Source organism: Pongo abelii, chromosome X (assembly GCF_028885655.2).
Source record: "Pongo abelii isolate AG06213 chromosome X, NHGRI_mPonAbe1-v2.0_pri, whole genome shotgun sequence".
Classification (NCBI taxonomy): Eukaryota; Metazoa; Chordata; class Mammalia; order Primates; family Hominidae; genus Pongo; species Pongo abelii.
The window spans coordinates 47,445,110-47,462,109 of NC_072008.2; the positions used below are offsets into that span (position 1 = coordinate 47,445,110).

The 17,000-nt window shown below is 44.3% G+C and overlaps 1 protein-coding gene, 1 long non-coding RNA gene and 1 other non-coding gene across 4 annotated transcripts; 2 read left to right on the forward strand and 1 right to left on the reverse strand.

The window, feature by feature from the left end:
• The first annotated feature begins 1,021 nt into the window (after nucleotides 1-1,021).
• Nucleotides 1,022-16,756, forward strand: RGN (regucalcin). 2 transcript variants are annotated; one of them, NM_001134030.2, is given in 7 exon segments: nucleotides 1,022-1,314; nucleotides 3,718-3,895; nucleotides 7,000-7,182; nucleotides 13,073-13,288; nucleotides 14,898-15,029; nucleotides 15,281-15,435; nucleotides 16,115-16,524. In NM_001134030.2, coding segments are annotated over 6 exon segments (900 nt in total). In that variant the 5' UTR covers nucleotides 1,022-1,314; nucleotides 3,718-3,732; the 3' UTR covers nucleotides 16,166-16,524.
• Nucleotides 2,372-16,179, reverse strand: LOC112130926 (uncharacterized). Its single transcript, XR_008517958.2, has 5 exons — nucleotides 16,079-16,179; nucleotides 9,015-9,292; nucleotides 6,992-7,078; nucleotides 3,700-3,835; nucleotides 2,372-3,105 (listed from the first exon to the last, which is right to left on the reverse strand). It is a non-coding gene; the product is annotated as an uncharacterized LOC112130926 (long non-coding RNA).
• On the forward strand, nucleotides 10,040-10,146 carry LOC112131078 (U6 spliceosomal RNA). Its single transcript, XR_002913225.1, has one exon. It is a non-coding gene; the product is annotated as a U6 spliceosomal RNA (small nuclear RNA).
• Nucleotides 16,757-17,000: the final 244 nt, after the last annotated feature.

The window sequence follows — 17,000 nt, forward strand, 5'->3', positions numbered from 1 at the left end:
TTCAGCTCACTGCAACCTCCACCTCCCGGGTTCAAGCAATTCTCCTGTCTCAGCCTCCCGAGTAGCTGGGATTACAGGCATGTGCCACCACACCCAGCTAATTTTGTAATTTTAGTAGAGACGGGGTTTCACCATGTTGGTCAGGCTGGTCTCAAACTCCTGACCTTAGGTGATCTGCCTGCCTCAGCCTCCCAAAATGCTGGGATTACAGGCATAAGCCACTGCACTCGGCCAGTTTTTTGTTTTGTCTTGTTTTGTTTTTTGTTTTTTGTTTTTTTTTTAATTTTTAGTAGAGACGAAGTCTCACTTTGTTGCCAGGTTCATCTCAAACTCCTGGACTCAAGCGATCCACCCTCCTCGGCCTGCCAAAGCGCTGAGATTACAGGCCTGAGCCACTGTGCCAGCCCTGGCCATTTTTTTTTTTTTTTTAAATATGGGTTATTTAGAGAAAGCCTGGACCTTCAGATGGCAGGACCAGGAATACATTTAGGCTGAGAATGGGGTTGTGGAGCTGAGTGTTGTTGAGGAATGTGTTTTCCATATGATTTGAAAATGAAATCGAGCCTTTCCTCTTCCCCCACCAAAAACGTTTTTGCAAGATTTGGCCTTCAGCCACCAGGGTCTTCTCCACTAACATGGAGAGGAGCTTTGTTCTTTCCTTTTTAACCTGTTTGGGTTTAACCGTCCCAGTCTCTCTCTGTTCGGCATTTAACAACTTTTCTTGGTTGAAGTAAGAGGTAAACTAGCTATTCGTCCAAACTCCAAAGCTCAGGTTCACTGGGCGCCTGTACCCACCATCCCCGCTCCTGCCAGGGGCGGCTTTGCAGGATTCTTCCAGCCGCGGGGGACGGGGACGGGGACCGGGCGGGGTCCCAGGCCCTGCCATCCACCTGCCAAGCCGCCGGGTCCCGGGAGGCGTTTCCCCTCCCCTCGGCCCGCTGCCTGACCTTCGAGCCGCCTGAGAAATCTCCAGCCTGGCGAGTGCCCGAGCCAGGCCGGCCTCCCCGCCCCCTCCCTGGAAAGGAAAGGCCCCGGCGACAACAGAGCCAGACCCGCTCGTCCCGATCTCCCAGAAGGCGACTGACAGCTGACTGCCAGAAGGAGACCTCGCCAGGAGATTGACTGCTCTGTGCCCACCCGGGGCCCCGGGCCCGTTCAGCCGGGCTGGCTGGTGCGCCCTCTGCAAAGCCTGCGCCAGGGAGGAGGCAGGCTCAACCTTCAGATTCCCAGGGCCTCTCTGTCGCTGTCGCCGTCGCCGTCGCCCGAGGTCTCAGCGGCTCTACCAGATTGTTGTGGAGGCTCTCACCCGCACAGGTACCCCGGGTGCAGCACGGGCACCTGAAGCCCCGTCCCCGCTCCCTGCTGCCCAGCCACCCCTTTGTGGCCACGGGCCGGGCCTAAATGGAACATTTGGCATCCCCGTCCCCTCCCCACCGGCTTCTACTAGGGAGCATGGGGTTAAAAGTCGCTATTGCAAAAGTCGTGCCTCTGATCTTGAGCCTTATCTAAGACTGATAGGATGAAGGCCTTTGGAGTCTGAACACTGCCCCCCACCCCCGCTTTTTTTTTTTTTTTTTTCTTTCGGAGACTAGGTCTCAGTCTGTCGCCCAGGCTGGAGTGCCATGGCCCAATCTCGGCTCACTGCAACCTCCTCCTCCCAGGTTCAAGCGATTCTCCGGCCTCAGCCTTCCTAGTAGCTAGGACCACAGGCTCGAACCACTAAGCCTGGCTAATTTTTTGTATTTTTTGTAGAGACGGACTTTCACCATGTTGCCCAGGCTGGTCTCAAACTCCTGACCTCAATGTTCCTCCCACCTCAGCCTCCCAAAGTGCTGGAATTACAGGCACGATCCACCGGCACCAGCCTGAGCCCATTTTTAATAGCCAAAAAACATTTCAAACGCTGCTGCAGACGCAGGCAGTTTGTATTTGGGGCCAGTTTGGGCTGTGGTTTTTTTGTTTTGTTTTGGTTTGGTTTGGTTTGGTTTTGGGGTTTTTTTGGGGGTTTTTTTTGTTTTTTTGGTTTTTTTTGTTTTTGAGATGGAGTCTTACTCTGTCTCTCAGGCTAGAATGCAGTGGCGCAATCTTGGCTCACTGCAACCTCTGCCTCCCGGGTTCAAATGATTCTCCTGCCTCAGCCTCGTGAGTAGCTGGGATTACAGGCACCCACCACCATGCCCGGCTAATTTTTTTGTATTTTTAGTAAAGATGGGGTTTCACCATGTTGGTCAGGCTGGTCTTGAACTCCTGACCTCATGATCCACCCGGCTCGGCCTCCCAAAGTGCTGAGATTACAGGCGTGAGCCACCATGCCCGGCCTGTGTTTCTTTTTTTAAATGTAGTTTATTGAAGGAAATATTAGATCAAACATTATTTTTCTTTTTTCCCCCTCTATTCATTTGCCCACCATGTGTAGGACCACTTACTTCAAAGCAGATAGCTACCCTGGGAGAAGGATGAAGATGCAGGCCATTTTTATTTATTTATTTAGAGACAGGTTCTCACTCTGTTGCCCAGGCTAGAGTGCAGTGGCGTGATCACGGCTCACTGCAGCCTCCATCTCCCGAACTCAAATGATCCTCCCACCTCAGCCTCCCGAGTAGCTAGGACCACAGGCATGTGCCACTACACCCGTTAATTTTTTGTTGTTTTGTAGAGTCAGGGTCTCACTATGTTGCCCACCAGTCCCAGACTCCTGGGCCCAAGCAATCTTCCCGCCTCAGCCTCCTAAAGAGCTGGGATTACAGGCCTGAGCCCCTGTGCCTGACAGATGCAGGCAGTGTGGATCATTCCTGGAAACTGCCCACTCAGGGCAGAGGTACAGAATGAAAAGATTGCTCTTGAAAGTTCCCTGTCTTTCCTCTCCCACATGGGATTCTTATCTGATTTTTTCTCCTTTTCAGATAATTTTTCTCTGTCTTCTCCCAGTTCACTGGTCATGGTCTCTGGCCTAAAGTCCCAGCATAGAATGTTCCTCTCCTGTGGAGTCCAACACTCTTTGCCAAACTGGCACGGTGTCTTCCTGGGAAGCAAGAAATCACTGAGGGACTGTCAGTTCCTGCCAGGGTGGTTCGATGCTGTCCTTTTCTCCACTCCTTCCATGGTCTGCGTTGAAAAATGTGTGTTAGTTCGAATTCAGCGAGTTCTCATTGGGGTGAACATAGTTCTAAAAATGCAGTTCATAAAAATCAACCACACAGAGAAGAAAAATAAATAAATCAGTAAAGCAGCTCAGAAAAATGCAGGTGTGGAGGGCCCTGGCCTTTGCACCCTCATAGAGGGGCTCAACAGCATCAACAGAAGGTGGGGGAGTAGAAGTTGCCCTGCAGACACCCAGAGGGGCCACCAGTGAGCAAACTGCCGGCTCCCTGACCCGCCCTGGGGCCCAGGGTATTGACATAAAGGACAGCCTTGCACTATTTCAACAGCCAGTTCTCTGAGGATCACAAACACCAAGGAGTGGAGGTCAGAGTGTCACTTTTTTTGTTTTCTTTTTGAAAGATCATTCGAGAAACACGTCACTGGTAAGTTGGTTGAAGATGTTTCATGGTCCCTGTTATCAGCTCTTTTCTTTTGCCTACGCGTCTCTCCCTGTCACATTGCATATCCTGCTCTGATCTGGGGGAAGTGTATCCAGCCTTGCCAGTTCTTAGCCAGGTGTTTTACTGTATTTGTTCTGTGCGATGACCTTTCACTCACCTCTGTTACCTTCAATAGATCTCCCCCATGACCATGTCTTCCATTAAGATTGAGTGTGTTTTGCCGGAGAACTGCCAGTGTGGTGAGTCTCCAGTATGGGAGGAAGCGTCCAACTCTCTGCTCTTTGTAGACATTCCTGCAAAAAAGGTTTGCCGGTGGGATTCACTCACCAAGCAAGTACAGCGAGTGACCGTGGGTAAGGATGAAGGCTGGACTCAGATCAGCCTTTTCCCAGGGGAGGGGCGGTCACCACGGCACTCTTCTTGTTAAAGCACACTGAATACACTTGTCATGCTGTCTGTCCCCACTCCATATCCTCCCACTTTGACCCAGGGTTTAATTATGGATGGTCAATACTTTCCTCTTCCTCTTTGAATGAGGGGCAACATACCTAGTTTTTGGGTTTTTTTGGGTTTTTTTGGTGTGTTTTTGTTTATTTTTTGTTTTGTTTTTGCTGAGACAGGGTCTCACCATGTTGTCCTGGCTGGAGTGCCATGGTGTCATCACGGCTCACTGCAGCCTTGATCTCCTGGGGCTCAAGGGATCCTCCTGCCTCAGCCTCCCTAGTAGCTGTGACTACAGGTGCATGCCACTACGTCCAGCTAGTTTGTATTTTTTGTAGAGATGGTGTTTCACCATGTTGCCCAGGCTGGTCTCAAACTCCCGGGCTCAAGAGATCCACCCACTTCGACCTCCCAAATTGTTGGGATTACAGGCATGAGCCACCACACCCAGCCCATTCCCAGTTTTGTTTGGATGCTGGGGCACTCTAGTTCCTGTCTTTCCTTAATACCTTCAGATAACCATGGAAAGTTAAAGACCCAGTTATCTGCCTTGGGTCAGGCCAAGACATTAATTTTCAAACAAAACAAAAACAGGTGCCTCCCTTCTTTGAAAGTGAAAACTAGCTTTTGGATGTATAAAGCATCAACCAGGACCATCTTTGTTTACCGCACAAAATAGAATTCATGACGGAATTTCATGTGCATTTGAGTGTGATGCGTTTATGGCCCTGTGAATTCTAAAGAAGGGATTTATCACTTTCTATGGCCCAAGGGAATGGGCTTGATGTAATTACTGATAGAGAAAGAAGTTTCTTGTTTTCACTGAGCCCATGGGAAAAAATATCAGGAATTCCTATAATCTTGGGACATTCTTTCTCAACCCAGAACTGGGACCTCAACTTTTTTTTTTTTTTTTTTTTTTTTTTTGAGACAAGGTCTGGCTCTGCCACCTAGGCTGGAGTGCAATAATGCAAACATGGCTTGCTACAGCCTCAATCTCCCAGGCTCAAGCGATCCTCCCACCTTAGCCTCCTGAGTAGCTGGAACCACAGGCATGTGCCACCACACCTAGCTAATTTTTTTTTATTTTTTATTTTTTGTAGAAACAGGGTCTCCCTATATTGCCCAGGCTGCTCTTGAACTCCTGGGCTCAAGCAATCCTCCTGTCTTGGCCTCCCAAAGTGCTGAGATTACAGGTGTGAGCCACCACGCCCAGCCTTAAATTTCTTTATTTTTAAATGAAAGGGAACAATTTTTTAATTCACCCAGAAGTATGACTGTGGTAAAGTGACTGTGACCTCTGAGGGTAGAATGGGGATGGGGTCCCCTTGCCTTTTCTAGTCTCTTTTGCAGCAGACACACATGCCAACCTGTGATCTGAAAAGCCCACCCCCTCCCCCACCCGCCCCCAACCCATGGAAAAAGCTGTGGTGTCAGCAGTAGCTTAGAGAGCTACCAAGAGAAGTCTCAGGCTGCAGGTTGGGATCCCCGATGAGAGTGTGTCCTACACATTCCCTGGGACCCTTGATGGCTCCAATCAAAGTGTGAGCAGGGCTTTGAGCTAAGGGTGGCTTCTGAAGCTCCCATTATCTTACACTGAAGGGGTGCTTAGGAAATGTTTTCAAAATCTAGTCTGATAAATTTATTTCCTGTGACCATTCACCACAGCAATCAATCTCTCCACTTAAAAAAAATAAACCAAATTTAAAAAAAAAAAAAGCTTTCTTGGCCGGGTGCAGTAGCTCATGCCTGTAATCTCAACACTTTTGGGAGGCTGAGGTGGGTGGATCACTTGAGGCCAGGAGTTCAAGACCAGCCTGACCATCATGGTGAAACCCTGTCTCTACTAAAAATACAAAAATTAGCCAGGCGTGGTAGCACAGCCTGTAGTCCCAGCTACTAGGGAGGCTGAGGCAGGAGAATCCTTTGAACCTGGGAGGCGGAGGTTGCAGTGAGTCAAGATCACAACACTGCACTCCAGCCTGGGCAACAGAGCAAGACTCCATCTCAAAAAAAAAAAAAAGTTTTCTTATACATGGAAAAATATTAAATGGAGAAAACCTAAAATTTAAAAACATAAAATATAGTAATATAATGAAGAGATGTGATTGTACTATCTCTGCATCTACATTTCTGTTTATTATTTTTTACCATGCTTACTTCCAAAAAAGGATCTGAGAAACAATTTGCAATTAAATACATATAAAATCGGGCCCCTTAGAAAAGACAAATCCTGGGCCGGGTGTGGTGGCTCACGCCTAATATCCCAACACTTTGTGAGGCCAAGGCAGGTGGATCACCTGAGGTCAGGAGTTTGAAATCAGCCTAGCCAGCATTGTGAAACCCCATCTCTACTAAAAATACAAATAAAAATTAGCCAGGCGTGGTGCATGCCTGTAATCCCAGCTACTCAGGAGGCTGAGGCAGGAGAATTGTTTGAACCCAGGAGGCAGAGGTTGCAGTGAGTTGAGATTGCACCATTGCACTCCAGCCTGGGCAACAAGAGCAAAACTCTGTCTCAAAAAAAAAAAAAAATGCAAATCCTGGATTGGAGAGGGAGAGAGATGTCACAAAACCTAGTTGCTGTAACTAAACTCGGTTTGTGTCTCTGAATTTTCTGGAGCATTTTCTGGCAAAATGGGGCTTCACTTGCTCTGTGATGACTGTCCCGGTGCCCCTAGATTAGAAACTCCTCCTCTGAACTGGATGTGGCACCAGCCCCATATCACGGCCACTGTGCTTTCACTTCTCTGCTTTTCCCACTAGACAGGGAGCTTCCAGAGGAGTTGGGTTTTATTCACATTTCTATCTATTGCTGCCCAGATCAGCACACAGAATTCATACTCAACAAATGTACTAGGTTACATAGCCTTCCCTACTCAACAGAAGTACAAGAGCGCTCCCATTGTCACGAGAGCTGGGCTCCCACTCTAAGAGATGCCAGGTAGCACAGTGACCTCAGTGGCCTCAGCCACTAAACTGGTACTGTTTTTTAACTGTTGCTTTACCTCTACAGATGCCCCAGTCAGCTCTGTGGCTCTTCGCCAGTCGGGAGACTATGTTGCCACCATTGGAACAAAGTTCTGTGCTTTGAACTGGAAAGAACAATCAGCAGTTGTCTTGGCCACAGTGGATAACGACAAGAAAAACAATCGCTTCAATGATGGGAAGGTGGATCCTGCCGGGAGGTACTTTGCTGGTAAGATTTCTCTTAACACCTACTTATTACTGAGCCTTGGAGGAAATACTTTGACATACAAAGTTGTCACTACTGACCAAGGTGGTGGCTCCCGCCTGTAATCCAGCACTTTGGGAGCCAAGGCGAGTAGGTCGCATGAGCCCAGGAGTTCGAGCCTGGGCAACATGCTGAAACCCCGTCTCTACCAAAAATACAAAAAATTAGCTGGGTGTGGTGGCATGCATCTGTGGTCCCAGCTACTCAGGAGGCTGAGTTGGAAGGATCATCTGAGCCCAGGAGGTGGAGGCTGCAGTGAGCCAAGATCGTGCCACTGCACTCTAACCTGGGTGACAGAGTGAGACCCGGTCTCGAAAAAAGAAAGTAAGTAAGTTAGTTAGTTAGTTCTCACTACCTCAAAAGTGTTATTTATAATGAATCTTGGGTTCTTCTTTATTATTGCCTGAGTAAGTTGTAGCACAAAAAAAAAAATCTTATGATAAAATCTTCATTTGCATTTCCATCTCTAGCAGAGACTAAAATCTGTATGGTATTTTGGTGGTTTAAATGAGTTTTAAATACAGGGGTTTTGTTGTTGATGTTTAAATCAGAAATATTTTCAAATTTACAGAAAAAAATAAGAATAGTACAGGCCAGGCGTGGTGGCTCACGCCTGTAATCCCAGCACTTTGGGAAGGTCGAGGCGGGCAGATCACGAGGTCAGGAGATTGAGACCATCCTGGCTAACACGGTGAAACCCCGTCTCTACTAAAAATACAAAAAATTAGCCGGGCGTGGTGGCGGGCGCTTGTAGTCCCAGCTACTCGGGAGGCTGAGGCAGGAGAATGGCGTGAACCTGGGAGGTGGAGCTTGCAGTGAGCTGAGGTTGCACCACTGCACTCCAGCCTGGGCAATAGAGCAAGACTCTATCTCAAAAAAAAAAAGAATAGTACAAACAACACTTGTATACCTTTTACCCAGATTCACCTATTGCTAACATTTTGTTCCATTTGCTTTATCTTTGCTGTCTGTATATATCTAAATATATTTATCTCCAGAGTCCTTTATTTAAAAAAAAATAGAGATGAGATCTCACTATGTTGCCCAGGCTGGTCTCAAACTCCTGAGCTCAAGTGATCCTCACACCTCTTCTTCCCAAGTGCTGGGATTACAGGTGTGAGCCACTGCGCCCGGCCTATCTCCAGAATCATGTGAGAGTAGGTTGTATGTATATCCTATGTGCCTTTACCCCTAAAATGCTGCAGTGTGAATTTCCCAAGAAAGACGACATATTCTTACATGACCACAGTTAGAGTGATCAACTTAAAGAAGTTTAGCATTGACACAGTCATTTTATCTGATATACTATCTAAATCCCAGTTTTGTCAATTGTGCAAAAAGTGTTCTTTCTCGCATTTTTCCCTCCAGCACAGGATGCAGTCTAGGCTCATGGATTGCATTTCCTTTCCATATCTCTTTGATCTTTTTTAAAACTGGAACATTTTCATAGCTTTTTGTTTGTTTGTTTTTTATAACATTGCCATTTTTGAAGAATACAGCCAGCCCTACCCAACTCCCCCCTTTTTAAATAGGGCATTCCTTATTTAGTATTTGTCTAGTTTTTGCTTGTGATTAAGTTGATGTTATACATTCCTGACTGGAATACCGCATAGATAATGTTCTGTTCTCAGGGTAACCCATCTGGAGGTACACGATGTCCGTGTGTCCCCTCGTTAGTGATTTTGATCACCAGGTTAAGGCCCTGTCAGATTTCTGTACTGTGTAACTATTTTTAATTGCAATTTATAAACAATTTGTGGGGGTTGTTAGTTATCTATTGCTGGGTAACAAATTACCCTGAAATTTAGAGGCTTAAAATAAGAAATATTTATTATCTCAGATGGTTTCTGAAGGTCAAGAATCTGGGTGCAGCTTAGCTGGATGGATCCAGTTCAGGCTATCTCGTAAGACTGTAGTCAAGCTTTCTGCAGGGGCTGCAGCCTCGGAAAAGGCTGGATTCTCTGAAGAGGTCTGAAAGATCCACTTTCAAGCTCATTCACATAGGGGTTGGCAGGAGGCTTCAGTTCCTTAGCTGGTGGGTCTCTCCACAGGGCTGCTCAGGACATGGCTGCCCCTAGAACCAGTGATAACAGGAGAGAGAGAGAGAGAGAGAGAGAGAACGCATGCACCCAAGATCCAAGATGCAAGCTACAGTCTTTAACCAATCGGAAGTGACATACCATCACTTCTGCCATATGCTTTTGGTCACACAGACAATGACAGAGGGAACTATCCAAGGGTGAGAATGCTGAAAGGTGGAAATCATTAGGGGCTATCTTGGAGGCTGGCTACAACATGGGGAGATACTCTAAGTCCACACAAATATCCTGGTCCTCATCAAAATTTCTTCCTTAAGTTTTACATTCATTCTTTCTTGAACCAAAGTTTACTATGATAGTTGCAGAATGACTTATATGGAGGTTTAAAAGAATTTTATCTACAGTTTTAAATTAGATACTGCATTTCACATATATTCCTCATCATAATAACCTTCTGAGTTAGCCAAAGTTGATTCTCCATCTCTACTATTCCCACCTTCCCACACTGCCGCCTCACATTGTTGGCCCTGCTGTCCTGGCCCTGTGCACGTCCAACATGGAAGGCAGGAGAGGTCAGAGCAGCTGACTGTAGACTGCTTCCCATCTTCGTGGGCTTTATACAACTACAGATATGGTCTGGGAGAGGTTGAAGGATTAAAGATGAGAATCTGTTGGAAGCCCTTCTGCAGTAATTTCTGCAGGATAAAGATATATGATTGGATATTTCACCTCCTGGTGAAATTGATTTTCTCTCCTTCTTTTGAGTAGAAGTTGACAGTTCTGTGCTCGCTTCAGCAGCACATCTACCAAAATTGGAACGATACAGAGAAGATTAGCATGGCCCCTGCACAAGGATGACACGCAAATGCATGAAGAGCTCCATATTTTTTTTAAAAAGTTTACAGTTCAGAGGCACTCTGTGAGACAAAAATAAAGATGGCCTCCAAGGCCTGCATTCTTAGCATGGAGTCTCTGGGCCATCAGGAGACCTCTTAAAATTGTAGGTGTCATTGTAGGTGTAACTATTAGGTATTACTATAGTATTCTATAGTACTAATACCAATACTATAATATTATACTTATAATAATATATAGTTTTACTTTACGTATTATAATATATAATTTTAAATTATATATTATAATATAGTATTATAATTATATAAGTATATATAATATAATCATATTATAATATATTAACATAATTATTATATTAATTAATATTAAATTAATATAATATATTAATATAATATAGTATATACCTGTTAGGTATATACTAGTGCTATGCATCTGCCAGAAGCACTTGAGACTCTTTCTCAAGAGAGGTCATAGCTCTTGGCAGATGCTCAGAGGTGCCCCAGGCCCAGAAAAAGGTGGGGTTATCTTATAGTCTAGATGGATTCTCAAGGTGATCGCACCCTGAATATATCACCACACCCAAGCTCTGATCTGTCTATGCTTGTTACTAGATAATGAAGCCAGGGCTCTAGATTATTCTATCCACCAAGGAAGAGGCTTTCCAAGCAGCAGGAGATTCACATGCATGTTCCAGGCCTCTTTTTCTGTGAGGCAGATAAATGTGCAGGGAGAGTCATGAAACAAATCCAACTGCCCTGGAGCAGGAAACTGCCAAGGGAACATCCTTCTCCCCAGGGAGGGAGGATCAACTGTGTCTTGCTTGCTATTCAGGCTTCCCATCTACATTGTCTCTTTGGCATCTGTGCCATCTCATTTTCGGCATCTGTTGATTCTCTTTTCCTATGTGAGTTGAGATTTCCATGTTTCTTTGTGTTGCCAAGTAATCTGGGGTTGTGTTCTAGACATTTTGAATATTATGAGACCTGAGTCTTGTTGAAATCCTTTGGCCGGGTGCGGTGGCTCAAGCCTATAATCTCAGCACTTTGGGAGGCCGAGGCAAGTAGATCACTTGAGCTCGGGAGTTTGAGACCAGCCTGGGCAACACAGTGAAACCCCGTGTCTACAAAAAATATAAAACAAATGAGCCAGGCATGGTGGCTTACTCCCATAGTCCCAGCTGCTCAGAGGCAGAGGTGGGAGGAATGCTTGAGTCCGGGAGGTCGAGGCTGCAGTGAGCTGTAATCACGCCACTGCACTCCAGCCTGGGCAACAGAGCAAGACTCTGCCAAAAAAAAAAAATAAGAAGAAGAAGAAGAAGGAGATGGAGAAGGAGAAGGAGGAGGCTTGGCATGGCAGCTCATGCCTGTGACCCCAGCACTTTGGATGCCAAGGCAGGTGGATTGCTTGAGCTGCTTGAGCTACTCGGGAGGCTGAGGTAGGAGAATCACCTGAGCCTGGGGGAGGTCGAGGCTGCATGAGTCGAGACTGCATTACTGCACTCCAGCCTGGGCAACCAGAGCAAGTCTAGGAGTTTGAGACCAGCCTGGGCAACATGGCAAAACCCCATCTCTACTCAAAATACAAAACAACAACAACAACAAAAACCTAGCCTGGCGTGGTGGTATGTGCCTGTAGCCTGAACTACTCAGGAGGCTGAGGTAGGAGAATCGCCTGAGCCTGGGAGGTCGAGGCTGCAGTGAGCCATGATTGTGCCACAACACTCCAGCCTGGATGACATAGTAAGACCCTATCTCAAAAAAAAAAAAGAAGAAGAAGAAGAAGAAATCCTTTGAAGAATGTTGTTATAGTTGTCTCAGTTGTCTTAGCAGGCAATGTATATGTGTAGGTTCAGGCCACAAGTTCCAACCTGTTTTTTATTAGATGTTATTAGGATCTGTCCCACACGTGTGCCACTCAGTGGTCAGTCTGGGACCCAGAAGGAGTTCTATCAACTCCACTCTCAATGTCTTCAGTAGGCTAATTCAAATCCAATTCATGCATGTAAAAGTCCAAGTTGGAGGTGAGCCTAGGAGATCGTAAACAACTTAACGGGGTTGCGTTCCTGAGCAACTAACTGCCCTTTCACTATCTCTCAGTCATTTCCAGTTTCCTGGAGCTCTCCTTTTCATTCCTCCAGCCAGAAACCACCCATTTCTATGACTGTGCTGCCTCTGGGGCCAAGCAGCAAGAAGGACAGAGAAAGAGAATATAAAAGCAACAGTATTCGCTGTCACCCTTTTGGGGCTGCAGCTTCACCCAATGGAGACGAATGTCTCCTTCCCTTGGAGTTTGCATTCCTACAGTTTCCTGCTGCTGACCATTCTCTCTGCTGTTGCTACCCCTGCTGCAGAATTGTCTGGGGACTGGTGCGTGAGAGAATGGAGAAAAAGGAGTGGAAAATAACCTAGGGATTTTCTCCACTCTCTCTGAGCTTCAGGAGTTTCTTTTTCTGCTCCTCGAGCCAGATCTAGGGGGTTCCTCTTGGATCTCTGTCTGCATCACAGTGCACATTTCCAGATTTCAGGATGCGTTGAGTTCAGGCTGGCAGATACCAGAGAAGAAAATGAAGAGCTCACCATCAGTTCCATGGTACTTCCAAGTCTGCTGTTCTTCCCTGAGCTACCTGCTAATATTGGGTTTTCAGAGTTCTAAGATGGCTGTGCCATGTATTTTATCCAGGTTTTATAGCTGTGCTCAGTGGGAGAAAATGAGGTTCGTGCATGTTTACTCCTTCTTATCTTGAACCAGAACCTCTAGGCACAGTTTTAATTTGCATTATATGCAAGGTAATTGTCATTATATATATATATGTATACATATATATATATATGGCCCAGATTGGAATTGTATAGTGATTTACTTTGATTTAATCACTGGAAGGATCCCTGGTGAGAAAGGATGGTGTCGTGCATGGGGTGAGATGCTATGGGGCAGAGCTCAGTGCTCTTTGGTTTTTGTAGGCACCATGGCTGAAGAAACAGCTCCGGCAGTTCTTGAGCGGCATCAGGGGGCCCTGTACTCCCTCTTTCCTGACCACCACGTGAAAAAGTACTTTGACCAGGTGGACATCTCCAATGGTTTGGATTGGTCGCTAGACCACAAAATCTTCTATTACATTGACAGCCTGTCCTACTCCGTGGATGCCTTTGACTATGACCTGCAGACAGGACAGATCTGTATGTATTTTTCATTATTTGTCTCAGTGCTGCCACTATTGTTTTCATATGTTTGTGACTAGTAAGGCGCCTCTCCCTTGCCTCTTGTGAAGAAGTCTTTACTTAAATGGAGAGCTTTCTGATGCTACTATTCCAATATAGTAACGATAGCACAGACTTGACTGTCTGCCAGTCAAATCATGGTCCTCAACATATTTAAATATGACAAGAGTTTGGCATAATATGGAGAGATCTGGGGAAGCTAATAAAAAATAATTAATACAAATATGGATAGATTCTCAATCCTTTTCCTTGCCATCATCACCAGAAAGAGGTTCACTGCAAAACAGATCCTATTCTACCAGGAGGTGCCTAAAGGCAGATAATACTTAATGGAATATTGGCGCAAAAGAGCAGAAAAGTTGAGGTTTTTGATTGCTATTTCTTGTTTGTACTTTAGTTAACCATAGGCAAGTACTCAGAAGCTAATTACCAACCTTTCAAAATGGAAAAGCAAAAAAAAAAGTAATTGCACGTTGTCCAACTCCATCAATACGCTTGAAAGGAGCCATAGTTGGAAACTGGGAGGGAAGGAATTATTTAGAATCTAGAAGGGAGTCCTTGAAACTGTTTCATGAAAGGTGCCAAACCTTTTATGAAACAAAAGAGCAACACTAATAATAAAAATGACTTGGAAAAAATATCCCCAGAACTCTGCATGCAGATTTAATCAGAGGCAAACTATTCTGGTGCAGATGTTTTGCTTTGAAATATGTAGTGCTCGGGAGGCTGAAGCAGGAGAATCGCTTGAACCCGGGAGGCAGGGGTTGCAGTGAGCCGAGATCGCGCCACTGTACTCCTGCCTGGCGACAGAGCAAGACTCCGTCAAAAAGAAAAAAAAGAAAGAAAAGAAGAAAAGAAAGAAAGAAAAAAGAAAGATGTAGTGCTCTTTTTTATGACTGTTTTTACCCATTGTCATTGTACATGGTTTTAACATTTTTCCATTATACCTCAATCTGATGATGTAGTGACCTGGACTTTGTAGTATAAAGTTCTCGATTTTGATATTTGTTTTTTGTATACCACGGTTGCCCCCCTTTAAGGGCACCTAGTTTGTTTCTGAGTGCCCCTCCTGCGAGAAACAGGCTCTTCTAATATTTAGTCTTGAATTTGGAGCACTCAGTCAGGCAGAAAAAGAACTCATATATCTTGCTAGTTTTTGTGCATGAACTGTTCACGTGGTACCATTAAGTTGCCTTGCAGATCTCAAGAGTTTTGTAACTGAAACAGCAAAGGTCTAACCACAAGCTGACATGTACTTGACATAGATATGCAGGGCCCCAGTTCAGGTCAGCTTCAAAAAGAAGTATTATTGGTATTTTAGTAAGAATTCTGCTTTCTTTTTTCTCTCTCCCTCTGAATGCTTAAACAGATATGCCTGTACCCAAACAAAAGACAATGAAGCCATCCCAATCATGTGGTAAAAATCCTTTGTTCACATGCCAGTCACTGGATAAGCTGAAGTGATCAGTATTTATAACCAGCTTGAGAGCTCTCTGTTTGATTCTCAGTATTTAGTGGCCTGTTGTTTTGTTGTGGTTCTGTTTTTGTTTTTGCCTTTTAACCATAGCCAACCGCAGAAGTGTTTACAAGCTAGAAAAGGAAGAACAAATCCCAGATGGAATGTGTATTGATGCTGAGGGGAAGCTCTGGGTGGCCTGTTACAATGGAGGAAGAGTGATTCGTTTAGATCCTGTGACAGGTAGGCCCGCAGCAAAATGAAAAATCCTTGTCGTGGCTAGGCAGAGATATAGCCCAAAAGTTACAGTCAGAATTTCTTTTCCTGTAGAGGTGCGTCTTTTTGCTCAAAATAAATTGTCAGGGAAAGTAGATTAAATATTAAATGCACAGATGAATCCTGACCTCCACAGTCTTCTTAGATCTTCCCTAGAAACAATACACAGGTTGGAAATTGCTACAACTAAACTTCAAATAAAATATTTGGTGGTCTAGGGAAAAGACTTCATACTGTGAAGTTGCCTGTTGATAAAACAACTTCATGCTGCTTTGGAGGGAAGAATTACTCTGAAATGTATGTGACCTGTGCCCGGGATGGGATGGACCCCGAGGGTCTTTTGAGGCAACCTGAAGCTGGTGGAATTTTCAAGGTGATATGGCTATTTCTTTTATTTTGGGGGTGGGTGGGGGGATCCCCTGTAAGTAACTGAGTAATTGGTACTTTTGCATACTTCTAAAGCATAATCCTATTTAGCATGTTAAGCTCATCATACTAGACTGAAAAACATTTTATTTCAATTTTCTAGAGAGTAAGTTATCTGAAGTCCAAGATGATGTGTTTAGCCTACTTTGTATATTACTTTAAGTTTTTTACTTCCTGTTTATTGAAATTCTTCAGATCAGTAGAATGAACTTGGAAAACCAGTATTTACAACATGCCTAGAAGATCAGTTGATTGTTTTGATGTCTTAAGGATTTTTCAGATTTTAAACATCTTTTGGCAGCAGAATAAACACTGATAAAAATCGTAGAGCTTTTGAGCTGAAAAGAAATACATAACGTAGAAACCCCTTTCTTAGCAGGCAGCAGATGATAGGAGTAATCCAGTTTTAAATCTAAGTTAGTCGTAAATGATTGCTAGTTGAATTATAAACTATATGAATAATTGGGTTGGACCATAAATATCCAGTCAGGTAATTCCTTTTTATGATAGGAAATAAAACAAAGATAATAGGTGGCTAAGTATATTACTACAAATCATAAAAATGCTTTTGAAGAACACTTGTGAATTACCTTTCACCTGAGATTCCTTCTTTGCTTTTTCAACAGATAACTGGTCTGGGGGTCAAAGGAATTGCTCCCTACTCCTATGCAGGATGAGGACAGGTCTTCTTTCCTGCCAGAGGGAGCTCTGAAGACAACTAGAGAATTCTGGGCCGGAAATTTCAATCTAGTTAGAAAGAAAAATGAGGCAATGATATTATTAACAGCGTTAAGTTTTAATTTACAACTTTTAAAAGGCAGAGCATTTTTAACAAGGGGTGACAGATGGTTTTGATAACACACTTATAAGGCTTTCTGTAAAAGGTACTATAGAAGGGCGAAGAATCGTTTAACTGTCAATCAGCCTCTTGATTCTTTGTAAATTGCCAGGGTGGGTGGGTACATATCTCTTCTTGATTTTGCATTTCATACTTAACTATATTAAAGCTTCAAGGAACAATAAGTAGTAACCTGGTAATGACCTATTATGTTCCTTTTTATTTTCATCATAATCTTATAAAATATACCACAATGCTAACTAACCTACATAGATATTTCACCTCCTATATGTTATTTTACAAACTAAAATATGGCTGGAGGGTAAGACGCAAACATGCTGTCAAAATCCATGGTTCCAGCTGCCACCTACTGGATGTAAAAGTAATATGTCGCTTTGGAAAGAATAAAAATAGCTTTATTGAGTTATAATTGGCCTGTACATATTTAAAGTGTACAATTTGACAAATTTGTCACATATATACATTCATGAAACCAACACCACAAACAAGATAATGAATCTATCCACTACCCCAAAACTTTTCTTGTCCCATCATAATCCTTTTCTTCAGCCCCTCTGCCTGCCTGTCCCCCACTCCCAGGAAACCACTGATCTGCTTTCTGTCACTATAAATTAGTCTTAAAATTAGGTAGTGTGCTTTCTGTAACTTTGCTC